Source organism: Pituophis catenifer, unplaced genomic scaffold (genome assembly GCF_029215685.1).
Source record: "Pituophis catenifer annectens isolate HBS135680 unplaced genomic scaffold, rPitCat1.0.hap2 SCAF_2, whole genome shotgun sequence".
NCBI classification, from domain to species: Eukaryota; Metazoa; Chordata; class Lepidosauria; order Squamata; family Colubridae; genus Pituophis; species Pituophis catenifer.
The window spans coordinates 134,038,155-134,060,342 of record NW_027256882.1 but is presented as its reverse complement, the minus strand read 5'-3'; the positions used below and the strand labels follow the sequence as shown (position 1 = coordinate 134,060,342).

Below are 22,188 nucleotides of genomic sequence, written 5' to 3'. Positions count from 1 at the left end.
CAAATTAGGGAACAGGCAATGAACATCAGAGTCAGGAGGATCAATTTAGCTGTGATATAAGAAAAAATCCTAGCTACTTGGGATGGATAAATGTGCTTATCCTTCTTGTGGGTTACAAGCTGACCATTCTGGAGAAAAGAAAAGAAAAAGGAGGCAAAGCACAGAGTCGGTCAGGAAAGGCTGAATCAGAAAAGGTGAGATCTGCTACTGGGACACAAGTGCTCTGACCCAGCCTTAGCAGAAGCAAGAAACAGTCTCCTTGTCACGAAAAACCCCTCTTTATTTACCTCTTGTGAATTAATTGCATTCACCCACCGAAAAGTCCAGGCAATAGTCCTTCAAAGAGTTAACTGCAGTAACAGATCTTATCAGTTCCTTGCGATAATTGCAAGGCCATGAGCTCCCAGCCAAAAGGCTGAAAATTAAATTCTTTAATTTAATTTTGTGGTACGAAACACAATGAGCAAAATCTTCAGAAATACGAACTGTTATCTCCTACAACAACTACTCCCCTTTCCTTCTATTTATTCCCCAGCCAGGGAGGGGCCATTCAGCGTCCACGTGTACTTTGCTCCCCGAGTTGACTCCTTGTCCTCCGTTGCTCACCTTTTCTAACTGCTCTGCACATACGTGCATCAGGAACAGGCCCCAGCTGTTCTTCCTCCTCACTCATATCAGCCTCCAAAAGCAGCTGCCTCTCCAGTTGCTGGGAAATGTCGGACAGCCCTGGCTCTATCTCTGCGTCTGATGCAGTGCATCCATCAGAGCTTTCTCCGGACTCCAGAACTGGCCCAAGTTCCTCCCCAATCTCCTTATCATCTGAGTCTGCCGCCAGCACATCTGGCAGCTGGCGGACCACAACAACAAGAGGATAAAAAGAACACGGGTGTGGAGAGGGCAGAAGATCATAGCTGTGTTCCAGATACATGTGCCCACCCTCTCTCTAATTATCCCCCAGCTTCTCTAGCTCTACAACTCATCTGATCAGAATTCCTGTCGGCCCCTCGACTGGAATCTTCAATTGGATAATCTGCTTGAACTTTGGAGAGAAGAAATCCTCCCTATAGGATCTCTGTATGTTCTTTGACTCAGTGTAACTTGCTTGCTTGTTGTTGAGTAAAAACAGATTGGACTGATTTTGCTTTTGTATATTTGGTTGTCATTCTGTCCTAAAGAGGAGAAAATGTGGTTAGGAGATTCTCCAATGTATTTAAGTGTAGATAACTTTGTCTACAACCATGAAAATACCTGTAACTCTAATTAAACCATAATAATGAGACATTTCTGCAAAATATACTGCTCAAAAAAATAAAGGGAACACAAGCAGAAGACATCCGAGATCTGAATGAATGAAATAGCCTTATTAAATATTTTGTTCTTTACATTCAGTAGTTTATACACTGCTCAAACAACTAAAGGGAACACAAAACTACTGTATGTAATGAACAAAGTATTTAATAAGGCTATTTCATTCATTCAGATCTCAGATGTCTTCTGCTTGTGTTCCCTTTATTTTTTTGAGCAGTGTACTTCGGAATAAAGAAGCCTAAGGGTTTATTAAGTATTCCAAGAGATCAGCCATTGAGTGTTTAAATACATGAAGCTTAGAAATCTTCTAAGTTTAGCCTTAATGTTACTGTGTATGCCATTAAACATACATATATTATCCAAGAGCTGAAGAAGCTTCTTGGATTAGAAGCGAAATGTCTTCAAAGAAAAACAAGGGAGCCCAGTTGCCTCTTGAAAAAGCAACTTTGGGACAATCATGACCTGGATGACTGAGAATCTCCATAGACATTTACCTATAAATGTATTAAATTTTTAAAAATTAATGGCTACGTTTTTGCCATTTCCCTTTGACCAGCTGGATTGGGCCAGGCCCCTACATTGGTGTTACATATCCTATAACTGCTCCTATTTATTGGAGTCATCGGAGAAGGTGAAGGAGTAGGACCAACATAATCAGCTGCCTGGAGTAGACTCTGGACAGAAAACGTTGATAGCAAAGGAGAACCGAGAGTCAGAGGTAGAGAGAGAGGAATAAAGATGATACTGGCTTACAGGCAACCCAGACTAATAGAAAGTTATATCCCTCTCTGCACACACGGAAGGAAGGCAGCAACATGCTGAACTTGGCCAAGCACTGCAGATTTTCCCTGGGATTAGAGCTGCAACATTTCAGCCACTGAAATGGGCAGGAAACGATTCAGTCTTACGTTGTGGCAGGCCATCCTACCCAAGAAATGTGTGCCTGGTAGGTCTTACTTTTTCCTCTAAACATTCTTTCAGGCTGCAAAAAATGGCTTGGAATATATATATATATATCCTTCAGACATTAATCTTGAACTCGTTAATGGCAATGGTTTGGAAGGAGTTAACGGATTCAGAATTCTGAGAGTCTTCACAGTTTTCATGTTCTTGATCTCTCTACATTACACAAAAGTCTCAAAAAAATCACCACAGGACATTTGGGTATGGAGCAGTGGTGAAATTCAATTTTTTTTTACTACTGGTTCTGTGGGCGTGGCTTGGTGGGCATGGTGTTGCTTGGTGGGCGTGGCTTGGTGGGCATGACAGGGGAAGGATACTGCAAAATCCCTATTCCCTCCCCACTCCTGGGGGAAGGATACTGCAAAATCTCCATTCCCACCCCACTCTGGGGCCAGCCAGAGGTGGTATTTGCTGGTTCTCCGAACTACTCAAAATTTCCGCTACCGGTTTTCCAGAACCTGTCAGAACCTGATGGATTTCACCCCTGGTGAAAGGGGATTCCTTCAATTTCTAAGCAAAGTGGTAGGCCCAAGTTCTGAATATTTAATTTCTCCCCCCCCTCTTATATTAGGACAGTCTTTTTTGCTTTAAATGAAGAATGCAACAAACAAAACAACAATCTGAAAATGTAAAATACTCTGTGTGTGTGAAAGAGAGGGGAGGGGAGAGAGAGAGATTCCAATAAAGCAATCAGGAACATCCAGGTGTCCCGTACCCTGCCAAAGAACATGATGGAAGCTAAAAAAAGATTGCTTATTTTTACTCTGGTTTCTTCTCTCCTTCTAATTAGTTTGCCATCTCATTCCAGCATCCTTAACTATGATCTCTGAACGATAGCAAATTTTCCAAGGTGAGAAATTCAGAGAATTCTCTGGAAGGTGAGATGACTGAACAAAAGTGACAATGGACAGTTGGAAGGAATTCATTCTACTCACACCCTTTTCATTATCTACATGTCAGGATGTATAAGTTTTATCAAGGATAGAGGTCAACAGCAGCTTGCATCTAAAAGCAACTGTGAGAAAGCTCTCGAAATCTCTAAGAAGTGGGACCCACTAATTGGAGAATCTGCTCAAGAAGCCTACAGGCACTTTCAGAGGCAAAGAACTGTTGAAGAACTGACCAGGACTAGAATGGAGGGATTTTCACACAATGCTTAGCCGCAACCTGGGTCAGAATGACAAAAAAAATAAAGGACAAACTACCATGTGGCCTGCAATGTTTTTTACTGTGGATCAAATCAAAACAGTGTCACGGGTATGATGTTTATAAGGCTACCTACAAGATTCAAAGGAGAATCTTTTAATTATTGTAGAGAGGTCAGAATTTTAGGAGATGGTGCAGTTAATCATACAGGTGGGAGAAAAGCCGTTTTCTGACATTTCCAGTTCTATACATACATTTGAACATCGTTCTTTTTTGCATTTGATTGGTCTGTATAGCTTGCCCAAAAGATTCTTGGATGGCTGTTTTCATTAAAATAATAATAATAATCCACTCAGTCGTAACAGATTTGGTTTCTTGAAATCTAGTGTGTTCAGTGTTTAATATACTGTAAAAAATACCTTTAAGCTTTTGAACAACCTTTAGATTTCTCACTCAAGATTTGCTAAACTTCCAATTTATTGTGCACGTTCCTGTTTCCTGTCACCCATGTATATATGAGGTAACAGTAACAGAACTGGACGAGATCTTGGAAGTCATCTAGTCTAGAGATGGGCTGCTGCTGGTTCAGACCGGTTCGCCCATACCAGTAGTTCCGACCAACCGCCCTGGTGCTATCCCATCCTATATATCTCATTCTCTGGCTCGCTCGCCCCGCCCATGCAGCCCACTTGATTTCTGCGCCTCGCCTGCTCTACTCACCACGTTTGCCCAAGAAGGTGTGCTGGAAGCCACACACATGAAATTGCCGTGTGTTTGAAGCCACACGTGCTCACATTTTGGATTCTGCACTAGGCGAACTGGTTGTTAAATTATGTGAAGCCCACCTCTGATCTAGTCCAACCCCCTGCTCTTGTTGGAGACCTATACTATTTCTGATAGATGGCTGTCCAGTCTCTTCTTAAAAGCCTCCAATATTGAGGCACCCACAATTTCTGAATGCAAGTCGTTCCACTGGTTAATTGTTCTCACTGTTAGGAATTTTCTCCTTAGTTCTATATGGCTTCTCTCCTTGATTAGTTTCCATCCATAGTTTCTTGCCTGCCCTACAGGTGCTTTGGCAAATAAGTTGGCCCCTCTTCCTTGTGGCAGCCCTTCAAGCATCGGAGTATTAGAGATCAATGGTAATTGCCAAGTTTGCACTTATGACTGTACAAATCTGGGAACAATTACAAATAAATTAATGTCATACACTGCTTCATTGCTGCTTTGCCACTGGATGAAAATTATCCTATTAACCAGACATGTGCAGCCCTTCAGAATTAATATTGGCAGATATGCTACACTTGCTGGTGCTTCCTTCAAAATGTTGTGTCTTTTCCTGGGCTTACATGGCAGTTGCACAATCTCAGAGAAATAGATGTCCGAGACGCAAAGGTCCAATAGCAAGTCCACACTTGCTCTGAAGGACTGCACATCCCTGTAACTAAGCAGTATAAGAATTCTTATCCTGAGAATCAGACCAAAGGGGATCCTGGGAGGAACAGAAATGTATGACTCTTCATTGGCAGGGACTGCAATGGGTTCCATGCAAAATACAGAAAGTATTTATAAGCTAATTGGAGACATTATCTTTTGCAGTGGCAAACCTTTTCCCTTATGCATGTGGTTTAATACAGTGCATCTCAACCTTTTCTTCACCATGGACCCCCTTTAAATAACTTTTGTAGCCATGGACCATGGCCATGGAACCCCCCCCCCCCAACTTAACTCAAGATTTAAATCATAATATTTCTTCAAGCCTTCACGGACCCCCTGCGATGACATCCTGCTGTCCCCCCTCCCGGGGTCCCCGGACTCAGGTTGAGAATCACTGATTTAATAGATTACAATAAGACAGCACGCTCTATATTTCTTCTACTCCTTGGTTACTTCAAACCTTTCTGTTTATTCTGGGCTGTCATTCTTCTTAGGGTGCTTGGAAAAGGCCAATCGAAAAGTACCTTTGGACTTCATTAGTCTATTTCATTGAAATAACTGGCAAGAAAATGCTTAATAAAAGAATAATCCCGCTTTTTGTCCTTTCGTCCCTCACCACCCAAGTAAAGCAACTCATTCACTGAGCCATTTGGAAACTTACTTACTTTTGCCACTGGTTAAATTCTGGTTGTAGCCAACAGGACTGAAATATTCAAACACGAAGACTGTGATAGCAACAACCGTGAGACACATCACAAACATCATCACCCACACAGCTGGGCTGTAAGGCTCTAGAAGATGAGAGGAAGCCAATCAACTCAGGATAACAGGATTGATTAGGAAAAATCATTTGTTTATGCATTCTTACTGCAAGCTATACATTCTTCCTATTGGAAGGATAACCCAAATTACATGAACCAAGACTTATATGCAATATCTGCTGAGATTTTAAAAAAATTGCCATCACATCAGTGGTGAAATTCAATTTTTTTTACTACTGGTTCTGTGGGTGAGGCTTGATGGCAGTGGAAGGATACTGCAAAATCTCCATTCCCTCCCCACTTCAGGGGAAGGATACTGCAAAATCCCCATTCCCTCCACACTCCTGGGGGAATGATATTGCAAAATCTCTATTCCCACCCCACTCTGGGGCCAGCCAGAGGTGGTATTTGCCAGTTCTCTGAACTACTCAAAATTTCTGCTACTGGTTTTCCAGAACCTGTCAGAACCTGTTGGATTTCACCCCTGCATCACATCTTTTATAACTTTACATCGTCATAGACAACAATGAGATCTATAACAGGGAAGGAATACAAAAATGTTGCAATTTATTGTCACAAGCAGTTTGACCTGCCCTACCTATTTCATTGCCCCCTTCCCTTTTCTATTCTCCCTCATAACCCCTTTGTTGTGGCTCCATCCTCCAAGCCTATCTTATCGGAAGAAGAAGGCTCTGAACATGAAGGAGAGGAGATGGCCAGGCCTCCCTCTCCAGGACCCTCCTCTCTGGCAATGCCTCAGGTGTCTCCCGAAGGAGAAGAGATTGGCCAGGAACCAGGTGTTTCGGATAGTGACGAAGAAACATTGTGGTTGGATCCACGCCAGCGTCGGAGAGACAAGCGTGAGCAGCAGAAAAGGAGGCGTGCCAGAGATTAAGCTGAGTCACTGGACCACACCCCACAGGCTATAAAAGGGAGTGTGGTAGCCATTCGGATTCTGTGACGGACAAAGCTAATCTCTGGCGAGGCACTTGCACCTTCGGACACAACATCTATTTGCCGTGGATTTAATTCAAACTGTGTGTATTTTTGTCTGTGTTATCAGAGTAAAAGCTCTTGGCAGGCAGCCACGGAGTTGCTGCCAAGTTCCTTATCACTGATGTTGTGGGTTTGAAGAGTTTATTTAACCCTCGGCTGGCTGGTTGGGTGTGTGCATGGTACAGGGACAGAACACCCTTGCTGTCATCTGTGTTGAAGGACCAGCATGCTAAATTCTCATTTGGAATTTGTTTTACACACTGCCAAATTGTGTGTATCTGTGTCTGTGTGTTTCCATATCTCCTGATGTCTCCCTCTTGTGCATAGCTAATAGGGCTTAGTTCCTCATTTCTTCTTACTTCTGAATATTGGCAATAAGGAAATTGAAAACAGCTCCAAAACATTGTTGGTGACAAGACTCACTAGAGATTGGTCCTAAGGACCTGAACTGAGACAGACAGACAGACAATCAGAGGGATAGCTATAAATAAATAGATGATAGAATGAATGGATAGATATAGAAAATAAATGATAGATAGATTTCTATCTATCTACCGTGTTTCCCTGAAAATAAGACCCAACTGGAAAATAAGCCCTAGCATGATTTTTCAGGATATTGTAATATAAGCCCTACCCCCAAAATAAGCCCCAGTTAAAATTGTCAGCCAGACGGATGCATTTAGTACCATATTTCCCTAAAAATAAAACCTAACCGGAAAATAAGCCCTAATGCGTCTTTGGGAGCAAAAATTAATATAAGGCCCAGTCTTATTTTGGGGGAAACACGGTAGGTAAGTAGGTAGGTAGGTAGGTGGGTAGGTAGGTAGGTAGATGGATAGATAGAGGATAGATAGATAGATAGATAGATAGATAGATAGATAGATAGACAGACAGACATGGATGGATGGATGGATGGATGGATGGATGGATGGATGGATGGATGGGATGGATATAAAAAATTTTACCTTGACATGAGAGTCAAACAGTAAGCAGGACTAGCATATACTATATCAGAGAAGTGCCTTTTTAATTCATGAGTTGTTGCTTCTCCAGGAGCAAACTCAAAGTATGGATGCTGGCAGAAGTAACATTCAAGCCCAGACTATATACTGATTATTGAGAATGGACTTGTGTAAATAGAAGGGAACAAACTTTCTCCTAAATTCCTAAGTAGCCCTTGCACACACAAGTAGCAGTGCCACCTATATAGAGAGTGAGTTATTTACTCTGCTGTCTTCCCAATGGGTTGGGAGTCAATTCCAAACATTCCCCGTCCAACTAGGCATACGTGGAATCCAATAAATCTCCAGGATATAATTTTGGGAAAGGTAGAAGACTCTGCTGGATGTAATTTCATTCACTTAGATGCTGCATGTAGAGCTGCCATGGTTTGCTGTGATAGTTGCTCTCCTGATGACCCAAGAGAGCCTAGAAAATGTCTGTAGAATTCCCAGCTTCTCTTGTTTCCCCCAACTTTCTTTTCTCTTCTCCCTGTGCTGTCGGGAGGCTGTCACTCACAATCAGAAGGATGATGCTTGATATGCAGCTCCTGATTTCACAGAAGGCTCCCATTTCAAAAACAAGCATTTAAACCGTAGCTGCATGCTTTTTTTCCCCCTTCTGCAGTCACATGTTCCACATTGATTCATTGTTGAGATGTGGCAGTCTAGATACATCCCTCATCTCAAAGACAGAAGAGGCATGCCCCTGAAGACACAAGTGGAAGTTAAATCCCAGAGGAAGCTAACACTGAATCTAACCTGACCCCTTTTCCATTGAAACTCAAGACAGGGGATCCAGACTACAAGAGATTCAAGTAAAAGAAAGTGACACTGGGAGGGGAACACTTACATTAGCTCCAATCAGAACAAATCACACATATATCAAATTCATATCTGGAATGATTTTATTCACCCGCTGAGGAAAGACCTTTGCTATACTCCTGCTATATATAGCATTTTTTTAAAAAAATAAATAAAACCTAAACTGATAGGAGAACAAAAAGGAGAGAACAAGAGTTTTACCCAATAGGAGAAACATTCACTCGCTAAAAGGTTATTCTGCAGATAATCACGGAAAATGTATGCAAGGAATGAGGGAAGATAGGCCTATGGCACAAGATTGTCACTAGCATTTAGCAGTCAAGGAACTAAGGGTGAAACATTTTCATAAGCATTTAGAAAATCAAAGTCAAATTTAAAAAAGGACAGAACTGAAAGAGGCTCTTTTGGTATTGTCATTTTGATATTGTCCTACAAAGAACCCCAAAGATAAAGGGGAAAATAAATATTGCTTTAGAGATAGGTACTAAAGGATAGTATAGAAAAGAAACCATGGCCGGTTGGGGATGATGGGACTGCAACAACAAACCAGAATATTCTCCTCAATCAGCCACAAGCTAGACTACCACACAGTGGCAATGAAATCAAATCCTCCTTAATTATAACCTCCAATTGATAGAGGATCGTGTAGGATAAAACATAGAGCACAAGTTAATACTGTTAAAGTAACAGTTCACACTCATATATTGTTTATTGAGGTAAGAAGAGACACTTTCATAGAAAATATGTCTATTTCATTGCTAGCCACAGATGTGGGAATCTGACACTGGCTTAAGAAGTTCCAGCATGAAAGTGGATGTTTTCCTCTTATCCCAATTCAAAACTCCCTAATGTAAAATTCACATCTCAAGGAAGCTTCGAATGATATAGTCAGAAATTCACTCGGGTTTAGTTCATCATTGTAAGATGACCACTCCTGTCCAATCAATGGGCCATGGGTCTTCAAAGCCATTTAACAGTGGCTGTGGCAGTCCAATCTTCTCATTTATACAGCCTATTTTTTTCTTTTTTTGTTGGGTGTGTGTGTGTGGAGGTTGAACATGGGAATGTTGATCTCATGAAAGCAGTATTTTCTATGAGATCAATATTCTCATTGGTAAACATGAATAAACAATACGTCAAATCAGCTCCTCCAGTCACTCAGCCTTGTTTTTTCTCATGGAAGAGTTTGTTTGATTTATATTGAACATATATTTCTTTGATGGGATTATCAATATCATAGCAGATCATTGATTTCACAAATTTATTTTTACTTATGATTAAATTTATATGCTGCCCATCTTGCTTAGAGGCAGCTCGGGGGTACCTTACAATGATAATCCTGTCACCTGGGGGTTGTCTAATAAATTACTGCAGATAGGGGTGCAATCTGTGGCTGTTTTCCGACTCTTCCCACTTCTCTGGGCAATGTCCAAGGTTCTGGATGTGCTACCTAACATGTTAGGATTGAAGAGGAGCTACAGGAGATGGATGTGGCAGAGGTAAAGAGATGATTATTAGCCTTGCGGTTTTCAAGGGGCAGAGAGAAAGCCAACTCTGCACATCAGGCCATACAGGTTGGGACTCCCATCTTGTGTTTGTGACGAGTAGACAGTTGTGAGAGACTGCATCATTGGTGTCAGAACACCCACATGGACATGATCAATATAGGGAAACAATCACAGAATCACAAAAACATATGGGATGAAGAAAAACAGAATGTGAGTGTGTGTGTGTGTGTGTGAGAGAGAGAGACCAGGCCATTTTCAGATGTTGGCAGCAACAGAGAGACACTGAGAGCTCCAGCATTAAAGGCAGACTGAATAATGGGATTAATTCAGTCCCCCCAAATACCGTCACTGAGGGCCATTTGTCAGCTTGTCCTTTCCTGTCATAAAGGACATAAACTTTATCTGATGGCATCAGATGCATTTCATTAGCATACTGAGAGGCAGATGAAAGGGAAGGGAAGGAGGTTTCGTAATAGCAAGAAGAGTCCTCCATTTCTATTGAGTTTAGGTCTGTCCCTCAGAAAGGACCCGAGGGAAGGAAAAATTAAATGGATACAGATTGCTCTCTAATAGTATATCTGTTCGATAGCATACATTTAAATACTCTTAGGCTGGCGTCCTAGTTGCATTTAACTGGGGACACACCCTCTGCTAAACACAGAAAGACACTGTCCCAAAGGCCACCACAACCTGGCGCTGTCCAAAGATGCCACACGAGGGGGAGGCAAGGTATGGAAAAGATTTAACAGTGGACAAGTGGGCATATTAACTGGAATATTAAAATATGTTTTTAACTGCAAGCAAGTGCACATTCACACAGCTGGAATATTTAAAAACTTGCTGGGACACTAATGGAATTCTGCACAAGGGCACCTTGTATACCAGCAGCACCCTTGGTAAATGAATTGCAATATTTAATCCTGTTTAAAACGGACCAAAAAAATCTTTCTGCTGGCAAGAGAAAACCTTTTGCACTGGCCCAGGGATCTTCCCTAGGCAGCTCATGCTCACCCAAGGGGGGCCCTGCTCTTCCTCTATTAACAATAGTAAAAGTACTATTTTGAATGCTTCTGACTTTTTGAAAACATGTTACATTTCTTTTGCACAAAATAGGGCATCACAAAATTTGGAATTATAAGAAACTGTAAAGGCATACTGTACCTTAATCTGGAACATTGACTACTATTGACTACTGTAACACTCTCTACATAGGGCTGCCCTTGAGGACCACTCGGAGGCTTCAGCTGGTACAAAATGCGGCCGCGCGGGTTGTGATGGGAGAATCCCGATACTCCCATGTAACACCCCTCCTGCGCGACCTGCATTGGTTGCCGGTTGCCCTCCGGGTGAGATTCAAGGTGCTGGTGATGACCTATAAAGCCCTACATGGTTTAGGCCCAGGATATTTGGCGGACCACCTGCAGCCAGCAACAACATCCCATCGCCCAGTTCGCGCCCATAGGGAGGGCTTGCTCAGGGTGCTGTCGGTGAGACAATGTCGGCTGGCGGCCCTCAGGGGTAGAACCTTCTCTGTGGGCGCGCCCACCCTCTGGAATCAACTCCCCTTGGGGCTTCGGCTGGCCCCTGACCTTCGCACCTTTCGCCACAAATTAAAAACTTGGTTATTCGAGTTCCCCGGCCTGGACTGATGGGGTTTTTTTTAATGGGTTTTTAATAGTATTTGATCTAATTAGGCATTTTAACTTTGCATGATTGATTATTGTGGTTTTATTGTTGTGAGCCGCCCTGAGTCCGTTGGAGATAGGGCGGCATATAAGCCTAATAATATACATATAATATATAAATATAAATATAAACATGCAAATCAAGTCAGTTTGTACAGCCTCTCTTTTACAAAAAGCAAATGCCCGAAAGCATCCCTAACTATTTGTTCGGTAGGTGACATGCTACCTATTAATCCCATTGAAATTATAAATCCTAAACAAAATACTCCCTAGGGAGCCTACAATTTTCTTCCTAGAAATACCAGTTGCTGGTGTTCATTGAACTTGTATTTGAGTGGGAATTGGTTTGATGAAATCTCTACTCATCTAGGAATTAGCCGATAAAACATTCTCAAGAAATACTGTCTTTATGTGAAAAGATTCATTGTGGAAAATAATAGAGTCCGCTCAATTGTCAAGCAACCTTCTTTTGACATTCTAGGCCAATGAATCACTTGTCAGCTCAAAAGGCAAACACGGCTGTACATTTTAAGGATAGCATTTCAGTTCTTTCAGGAAAATGACAGCATTGTGAGACGAAATTCACTTGTTCAGGATCACAATGAGATGCTAACTTGTACTTGTGTGTGATAGGTTTTAAGCTACAGCTGATGAAAGGTGAGATACAATCATGAGGAGCTGTACATTCATCACATGAACTACTATAGTCTTTTGGTCATCTGCTAGTTATTCTTTCTCAGCCCAGCCTCTACCTCAAAGGGTTGCTGTTGCAGAGATAAGGAACAGGAGGAAGAAATGCTGCCAGTCTTCCTGAATTCCTGAAAGAAAGGCAATGAGTGAATGAGTGGAGACAGAGGGGTGAAGGAGAGGGAGGGAAGAAGGAAGGAAGGAAGGAAGGAAGGAAGGAAGGAAGGAAAGAAGGAAAGAAAGAAAGAAAGAAAGAAAGAAAGAAAGAAAGAAAGAAAGAAAGAAAGAAAGAAAGAAAGAAAGAAAGAAAGAAAGGAAACTGTTGTCCTCCAGAACAGAACAGGGTAGCGAAAGATGAGACAGGTAATCATCACCGTTACTTAGACTCTGATTACAAGCTCACTAGATGATTTTCTATAAATGATAAGATAGCAATGCTGGATAAGTCAAGCTCTGTTAGAATACAGTTTCATATTTTCCATTTCCTCAAAGCATCAGAAGTTCTTGAAACAGTGTTGTTTCACTTCGAGAGGCTCACAGTTTATTTTTCTGTATTATTTGCTTATTTATTTATTTTTTTAAATGCAAACAGAGGCAACCTGCACTCCTATCAAGCAGCAAATCCATATCTTGGGAATGAATTTTGAGAGAAAGGCCATGATGCTACTCATTCTTTCTCCTGTTTCCATACTTAATGGTTCCCTTTGGGACAGACATAACTTATTGTTTTTGTAGCATGTGAGAAACCAAGGTTGTTCTCTTAAATTTTTCTTGAATCTCTTTTGTCCTTTGTCTCTCACACACAAAAGCATAACACACACACACACATACACACATCCATCTCAAAAGGATAAAGATCCGTACAGCAATGTCTGTAGCAGTTTATAACTTATCAGTTGCTGGCTGCTGTAACTGAGTTTTCACTTTGAGGGCGAATGCTGTTACTTCTTAAGGAACAAGAGCCTTGGTAGTACAGTGGTCTAAAGCACCCTGTTATTAAGACCAGCTGCCTGCAATTACTGCAGGTTCGAATCTTGCCAGGCTCAAGGTTGACTCAGCCTTCCATCCTTTCTAAGGTAGGTAAATTGAGGACCCAGTTGTGGGGGCAATAAGCTGACTTTGTGTAAATATACAAAAGGATGAAGGCTATTGCTTAGCACATTGTAAGCCGCCCTGAGTCTCCGGAGAAGGGCGGCATATAAATCAAATTAAAAAAAAAAACTCTTTGTACAATGCAGCCCAACTGACCTTAAGAAATTAAGAAGAGTCAAGTCTGGATGAAAGATTATCAGAAAAACTCAGTTGAAAGACATCCCAGAAGGCAGCAATAGGGAACACCTATATGGATGCAGCCGAATCTGATTTGAAGGAGATTTGATTTTATTACCTGTCTTAACAGCTCTAGGAAGGAAGGAAGCTTTCTTTGTGGCTTTCCATTCAGTAGAATCGTATTACCGTTCCTTTCTTCCACTCTCTTGACATATTCCTAAAATAGGTCTAAACATTTCCGAAGTTACTGACATAATTGTGAAATGGCATTTTATGTCACTTATTTATATGCACGTGGTGCACGTGGCACAGAACTCTAAGATCTTGGTGGATTCACAGCTTGCCTCTCTCACTAATCAGTCTCTGCTGAAGATTAAATTCCCTCTGACCATTTTTGCCCGAGTCTTTTTGACTTTGTCAATGTTGCAGCTACTTTTGACATTGAGGCTAAAAGAGAATATCTGTGGCTCAGAGTTGAACTGTGTGGCCCTTGGTGCTTTCTGAGCTTGGATGTTTGCCTGCACATATGCTCCTGTGCACTGATGATGCTCCTGTGCACTGACAATGTTACCTACCCAGGAGATGAAACATCTGCAAGCAAACAACCAAGCTCAAAAAGCACCAAGGACTCCACAGGAAGTCCTTGTTTCTGCAACATCCAATGAACCAGAGAGCCTGTTCAGTTCAGAAGCCAGAATGTTGATCAAGAAGCTATCGGGTGAGGTCAGAATCATAGGCCCTGGGGATAAACTACAGAAGTGGGCTTTGAGGTAAATATATATTACAGCATTTCATTCACTGTATTGCTAAACCATGGTGAACATTAACTATGGCTTGTTAATATTAACAATAATTGTTGCATGACACAACTAGAGCTATCCATCCAGTCATTTCCAACTCTAGAGGGCGGTACTCATCTCCGTTTCCTAGTCAATGGAGTCGGTGATGTTTCCATGGGCATGACTATATGCCGTGGTGCATGGAATGCTGTTAATTTCTCAGCAAAATTGTATTTATTTAACTACTTGCATTCGCATACTTTCGAACTTCTAGGCCAGTGATGACGAACCTTTTAGGCACTCAGTGCCCAAACTGCACATGCATGCCCATGTGAACGAACATGCACATGTGTGGGCATGTGTGAAAGTGTGCATGCGTAAACATATGCGTATGCGTGGACATGTGCACATGCGCAGCAAAGACCCGAAGACTAGCTGGCCAACAGGAGGTGGGGCAAGATGTAAGATCTTTTTCTTTCGTAAGCTTCTGTTTCGTCATTTGCAGGGAAACAGAAGCTTCCGAAAGAAACGCCATGGAGATCTGATCTGGGGTGACGGCGCGTGTGCCAGAGAGGGCTCTGTGTGCCACCTCTGGCACACGTGCCATAGGTTTACCATCACGGTTCTAGGCTGTCAAGAGCTGAGGCAAGAACAGGAGCTCACCCAGTCCTGTGGTACTAGAGTCTCAAACTACCAACCTTCCAGTCAATGAGCCCAGCATCTTAGTCATTTCACAACTATCTTCCATCTGTTACCCAAACCTTCTATAAGGAAAGTGCTGTGCCTTTTTCAATCTCTAACAACTCTCCTATTCACAACTTTCCAATGAGATGTTATATCAGGAAGTGGTCAAACAAATAGCTCCCATAAATTGAGCCATTCTGGACTATTAACCATCAGTCTCTGAAAAAGAAAAGGATTCCTCCTTTACAATTATCCGATAAAAGTCACTGACACTGTCATATGTTCTAGTTAATATATAACAAGTACATTATTACAGGCTTTTAACTTTCTCTCTCTCTCTAGAGAGAGGGAGAATGAACCCCAAACAAAAAGAAACACTGAAGCAAAAATATATTGATATACAATACTATAAATTGAGGCTATTAAGTAGCATTAGATGATCAACACTAAACAAAGATTTTGACAGGGGGAATGCTAACAAGCATGAGAAAAACAAATCTTGCTTTTATTTATTTTTTTCCTGTCAAATGAACTTTCTCCAATCTAGTTGATATGACATCCTAGTTTAAAACTTGCCCTAGTTTTCATTTCATGCCTTTTCCAAACTACTCTTAAGAATCCAGAAGGGGACTGATATATATGAGAGCTGATATGAGCTCAGCCACACAAATACAGTGGAGCAATGATCAGTCAGAATGAATAATCAGAGCAATAAATTTTTATCTTTTCTCCAAGAAGCATTAAATAATTCATAAAATCAGTGATGAAAATGACTGAATCTTAGCTTTGTAAAGTCCTTTTGCAAATTAGGATGAAGGCAAGAAACGTAAAATATGTACCTTGCTAAAATTTACATATCAAGGCGTCAGAAAAATAACAGATGATGAGAGAGACTAGGCCTGTGAAGCCAGATGCACAGAATAAGTTGGCTTAACACCTAACCTTGTTCAGTTTCATGCATACTTATGAAAACAGCCTTCAGTGCCCAAAGTAGAACCCTTTTTAAGAAACACATTAACTACTTAACTATACTGTAAACAATGTCAACTAGAATACAGGCTAACCTAGGTCCTCATCTATAGAAATCTGATCAAAGACTTTGAAGGTGGCTCTGGTTCATCTCGAAGGAATTCAAGAATTCTTACTACTTAACACAATCCTTCGAGAAAAAAAATATTCTCATTTTCAAGCACTCGAAGAGAAAACCAACAGGATAATATTAACCCCACCTCTTCTGGCTGGAAGGGAAACCTCAACATTTTATTTATTTTTTTAATTTAGCTATCCAAGAGAGGCTAACCCCTCCGTATCAATCTTTAACTGTCTCCTGAAGTAGAATGGGTTCAAGAATTCGTGGTTCTATTTTAGACTGAAGAATCCAAAAATGGGAGGGAGAGAAACAGCAAGGAAGAGAATAACCATAAGATGAAGAAGTGAAGAGATACTTTTAGAAACGAAGAAGACGCCAAACATCTTGGCAGAGAAAGATCTATATCTTGTCCTTTCCCTTTCCTGCCTCCCCTCCACACACCACCTCCCCCACCCCAGCCTTTTCCTTGTAGCATTAGCAAGACTTCAGAGGGCGATGACAGGAAACAAGGGAGCTGGTGTCATCAGTCCGTTTTTGTTCCAGACCATCTCATTTATTCCTGTTCCAGAAACAAAAAACTGCTGATCCCAGCTGTGACTTACAGAACCAGTTCCTTGTTCTGGTGACTAGAGTCAGACAGTCTGACAAGAGAGATGCTATTTAGACAGCTGAATGGAGAGCAGCTGACCACAGGCTGGGGAAGTCATCTTCAGTCCTGTTCAGTTGAAGGCCAATAGTCCCAGTAAGAAATGCCAATTAATTACCTGAAACTGAGGGCAGTTTTGTTTGGCACTGATGGACCTGGAGTCTCTGATGAGGGGAAGAGATATTCAGATAAAAAGAAGATCACAGCAAAGGTCTACATTTTGACCCAAGGAAGAAGGATATGGATAGATGCAGATAGGTATTTAACCTCCATGTTGGCAGAATGCAACAAGATGTTTTTCAGGGAGTAAGGATACTACATCCAGAGATATTTCAGAAAATATTGAGAGAGAGAAAGTTTGCTTAGCTAACCTATTTGCAACAGTGACAGTAATGGTCAGCAGGTAGCTTAGCTGTCTATTCTCCTGTTTCTGGAACAGGAGAGGGAATGGATAACACCAATGCCAGGGTTCTCTACACTTTTTCTTCCAAATACCAACCCTGCCCAATACACCGCAAATAATAATGTTTCTCAGGATGCCAGTAAGCTTGTTTATCCCATTCTGTTCGAGGAAGCCGTTGTTTTCAGCAGTAATGAAAATGAAAACGACCAAAACAAAAACCACCCTTTTATGGCACCTCCCAATGAAAACAGATATGCTGAGCCAATAACTAATCCCTCATCCTGATCCACAGTGGTTATGACTTTGTGCCTGGAGATTGAACAGAGGCATTTGTTGAATATTAGCCAACTAGAGTAAACAGTAGAGATCATCTTGTTTCCAAACATTCCCTCACAAGGAAGATCTGTTAGAAGAGTTGATGGGCATTCAAGCAATGTTTTAAGAGAAGGAACTTTGTGACAATGATAATGGAATTATGGACATTATAGATTTCTTATAAACCAAACTGAACAAGAAAATGGCAGCAAATACCTTGTGAGGCAGGGCATAACAACAACAACAACAACAACAACAACAACAACAACAACAACTTTATTATCATTGTACGTGTATACACAGTATACCCATACAACAAAATTCACTTAACACCCAAAGACCAGGTCCAACACACATAACAATCCCCAAACACCCCCCCACCCACCACAAATTCCCCACCTCTAAACCACCCAAACATCCATATAACAGACCAAGTAATACTGTCCAACAGCTCACTGATGGTAGCCCTTTAGTTCATTGTTGAGTGCAATTATAGCTCTGGGATAAAAATATTCAGAAAACGTGTGGTCCTAGTTTTAATTGTTCTATATCTTCTGCCAGAAGGCAACAGTACAAGGCATCATTTTGGCTCTGCCTTTTATTGGTATGGTCTGTTCTATTAACTGATTTTTCCATATTTGTAATGATCAGCTCAGATATTAATTTGTAACTCTTGCCCAATTCTCTAATGCAAAGGATTGGATGTCATGCATTTCAAGAATGTTCAGAACATCTTCTGTTTGGCAGGATTCAGACAGACTATATTTTTGGGTGTAATTATTATTAGCAACATTACAAAACACTTTTTTTAAAATATCTGACACTGTGTTCATTTCATTGACACTGTTCTTCTCGTTCTCAGTTAAAGCCATTTACTGATGTCTTTACATAATCAAATGTTTGACTATGCTGCATTGCCTGTCATGCTCTTCGCTGTATGATACCAGGTTACATGCAAGAAAAAGTGTCTTTATATGCAAGCCATTTGTAAGCTGAGGAGAATAGGACAAGAAAATCCTGTTGATGATATTACCTAATCTGGTAACGAAACCTTCAGAAACTAAATTAAAAAAAGCTTGGAAAACAAACCACTGCCAAAATCTAAAACCTGAGCTACAAGTATTTTCTATTATTTTAAAGTGCCTTCATAGTCAATTACCTTTGTTTTCTTCCAATGACCATAATTAAAATAGCCAAATCTTATTAGGTATGCAATATTTGATATCATATTCATTATATGAATCCCCAATCTCCAGATACCCTATATTAATATTTTAAGAAGCAAATAATGAAAAGTTGCTTAGAAGAAATAACAACAAATATGATGGCAAAAAACGAATATTGTTGTATTATTTGATATTATTGTCAACTGATAATCAATAAACTCCTGCCACAAAGGAGACACATGGGTAACAGGAGCACTCTGCCAGTTTCAGGACTGCTTTGAGACTACTTGGTGGAGTATGTTTGAACATTTGGAGCTGCAATAATTCACTGATGCTGTACTCTCTTACATTAAAACATGCACAGACAATGTAACAGTGATTAACTGCATTAGAGTTTACAGTAATCATAAACCCTGGATGTCAGCAGAGATACAATCACTTCTGAGAGCCTGAAACTCCACCTTCAAGGCAGGAAATAAAGACGAATACAATGAGGCCAGGGCAAACTTGAGGAGAGGTATTAAGGCAGCTAAACAGGAATACAAACAAAAAGTAGAGAAGCATCTGGCAGATAATAACCCAAGACAGGTGTGGCCGGGGTTGCAACATCTAACCAATTACATGGGAAATACGATGAAAACAGCCAACGCAGATGCCCTGCTGGTGGAGGAGCTGAATAGCTGCTTCTTCCTCTTTAAGGTTAAAAGACCTGTCTCTGTGGCTCTAGCTCAAAGGCCCTCTAATCTCCAGCCACTCACCCTGCATGAACATCAAGTGAGAGCTGTGCCGAAGGCCATAAATCCCAACAAAGCTGCAGGTCCAGACGGAGTGCTGGGGAAAGTGGTAAAAACCTATGCTGACCAATTAACAGGGGTCCTGACAAGGATTTTTAACATCTCCCTGCAATTGGCTAGAGTTCCATCTTGCTTGAAAGCAGCCACAATCATTCCAGTTCCAAAGAAAGCAGCCATAAACAGCCTGAATGACTATAGACCCATTGCATTGACGTCTATAGTGATGAAGTGCTTTGAGAGACTGGTTCTACAACACCTCAGGTCAGGGGTGAGTTCTACTTACCTTTACTACTGGTTCGCAACGGGATCGCATGCTTTATTATTTAAACATTAATGCCCAAAATATGACATATGCAAAAACAGTGTTTTAGAAAATATTTCTATTCCCCAAATCACTATTTTCATACTGAAAATTTAAACTAGGGGATATCAAACTAGGGGGGGGAATAGGTAGTTTAAGAATAGTTAGGCTAATCTAGTTTATGATTGTTAATTGAAATACCCTGTATTTTGCTCTGGGAAGTCTGGGGGGGAGGGTGGGAAAAGAGTGGGGGGAATATGGAGGGGGGGAATTTTCTTTGTAAAACTTTTCAATTAAAAAAAAACAAAAAAAAAACATCTAACCGTACGTTAATATTGCAAGTCAAAACTCTTCACCTCATATAAATTTACATTAGGAAATCCTCTCCTTCCTTTTTTATTGCTGGTGTGAGTGGTGTTCCTTAAGTGGTCAAAGCATAAGTTATGCAGGCCCCCAAAATACTTAGAAATAACTGCGTAAAAGTGATTTAAGAAAATCTTAAAACAGTTCAGTAGGGACTGAGCTTGCTCAATATAGGACAGGGAACAGAGGACACTATCAATGTTTAGGGCCAAAATTATTTACTTTCTTACTTGCTTGACATTATAGGCACTCCTATCCTAAGATTTTGTCAAAAAGAGCCAGGTCTCTGAAATACAACAGGAATGGGACTGCATAGCACTTAGCATTTAGACTTATATACCACTTCACAGTGCTTTAGAGCCCTCTCTAAGCAGTTTACTAAGTCAGCATATTGCCCCCAACAATCTGGCTCCTCATTTTAGAATAGATAGAATAGAATTTTTTATTGGCCAAGTGTGATTGGACACACAAGGAATTAGTCTTGGTGCATATGCTCTCAGTGTACATAAAAGAAAAGATACGTTCATCAAGAATCATAAGGTACAACACTTAATGATAGTCATAGGGTACAAATAAGCAATCAGGAAACAATATCAATATAAATCATAAGGATACAAGCAACAAAATTACAGTCATACAGTCATAAGTGGAAGGAGATGGGTGGTGGGAACAATGAGAAGATTAATAGTAGTGCAAACTTAGTAAATAGTTTGACAATGTTGAGGGAATTATTTGTTTAGCAGAGTGATGGCATTCGGGAAAAAATGTGCTTGTGCCTAGTTGTTCTGGTGTGCAGTGCTCTATAGCGTCATTTTGAGGGTAGGAGTTGAAACAGTTTATATCCAGGATGCGAGGGGTCTGTAAATATTTTCACAGCCCTCTTTTTGACACGTGCAGTATACAGGTCCTCAGTGGAAGGCAGGTTGGTAGCAATTGTTTTTTCTGCAGTTCTAATTATCCTCTAAAGTCTGTGTCTGTCTTGTTGGGTTGCAGAGCCAAACCAGACAGTTATAGAGGTGCAGATGACAGACTCAATAATTCCTTTTACCAACCTCGGAAGGATGGGAGGCCAAGTCAACCTTGAGCCAGTGAGAATCAAACTGCCGAACTGCTGAGAGCAGTCAGCAGAAGTAGCCTGTAGTACTGCATTCTAACCACTGGGCCACCACATCCTGGATGAACTGTTCCAGAGAAAGGGAAAACCAACCTATCACTGATATTCTAATATGCCCCTCTCTTAATTCTCACTAGATAGAAAACAATTGGAGTAAGCAGCCTCATAAGATACTCCGGCCCAAAATTATAAGGTTTAAAGGTAATAATTATCTTTGAATTGCACCCAGAAGTCATCTGATAATCAATAAACTCCTGCCATAAAGGAGACACATGGGTAACAGGGAGAGAACCCATCACTACATGAGCTGCCACATTTTGAACCAGCTATAGATTCCAAGAGGTCTTCAAGTACAGTCCATGTAGAAGTAATTACAGCAGTCAAGAAATGAGGTGAAAAGGACAGTGAAAGTGACCTTCCATAACCAACACAGAAACATTCCATATGGCTATATTCTGTTACAAATCTCACTTTTTTTTTAGTATTTATAGCATGTTTGTTTGCTCTTACCTAGAAAAGCAGAGGGTGAGACAGTCCCGTTGCTTCTGGCTACCATGACACTAATGCCCGTTTCCACAAATGGTACAGAAAAATCAATAATTTGTGAGCGTTCCTCGTTGATGGTGAGTGATCCAATGGCCATATCTGCTCGCTTGTAATATACCTGGGAGGGTGAGGAACAGAGAGAGAGAGAGAGAGAGGGCATGAATAATAATGTCCTTCAACAGAACCAGCTCCAAATGGATCTTATACTATAGTGATAAATTTCTGCTTGCTTTCATTCTAATCTTAGCAAACTAAAGGGTGAAAGGTAAATATGAGCTGAAGTTCAACTGTGACTCTTGGTGAGACTGTGAATATATCTGTAGGAAGTTAGCACCCACCCCTTTCCTGGAAGAGTGAAATATTTTAGGAAATATGAAAAAGGCAGAATATTATATTTCCCTGGA

The 22,188-nt window shown here is 40.9% G+C and overlaps 1 protein-coding gene across 1 annotated transcript in view; it reads right to left on the bottom strand.

Annotated features, from left to right (window-relative positions):
- Nucleotides 1-22,188, bottom strand: part of GRIN2C (glutamate ionotropic receptor NMDA type subunit 2C) — a 74,217-nt gene that overhangs the window by 15,206 nt on the left and 36,823 nt on the right. Inside the window, exons 8-9 of the mRNA XM_070937587.1 lie at nucleotides 21,749-21,902; nucleotides 5,520-5,645 (exon numbers count right to left, since the gene is read on the bottom strand). Coding sequence (XP_070793688.1) covers nucleotides 5,520-5,645; nucleotides 21,749-21,902 — 280 coding nt within the window. The remainder of the gene's footprint in view (nucleotides 1-5,519; nucleotides 5,646-21,748; nucleotides 21,903-22,188) is intronic.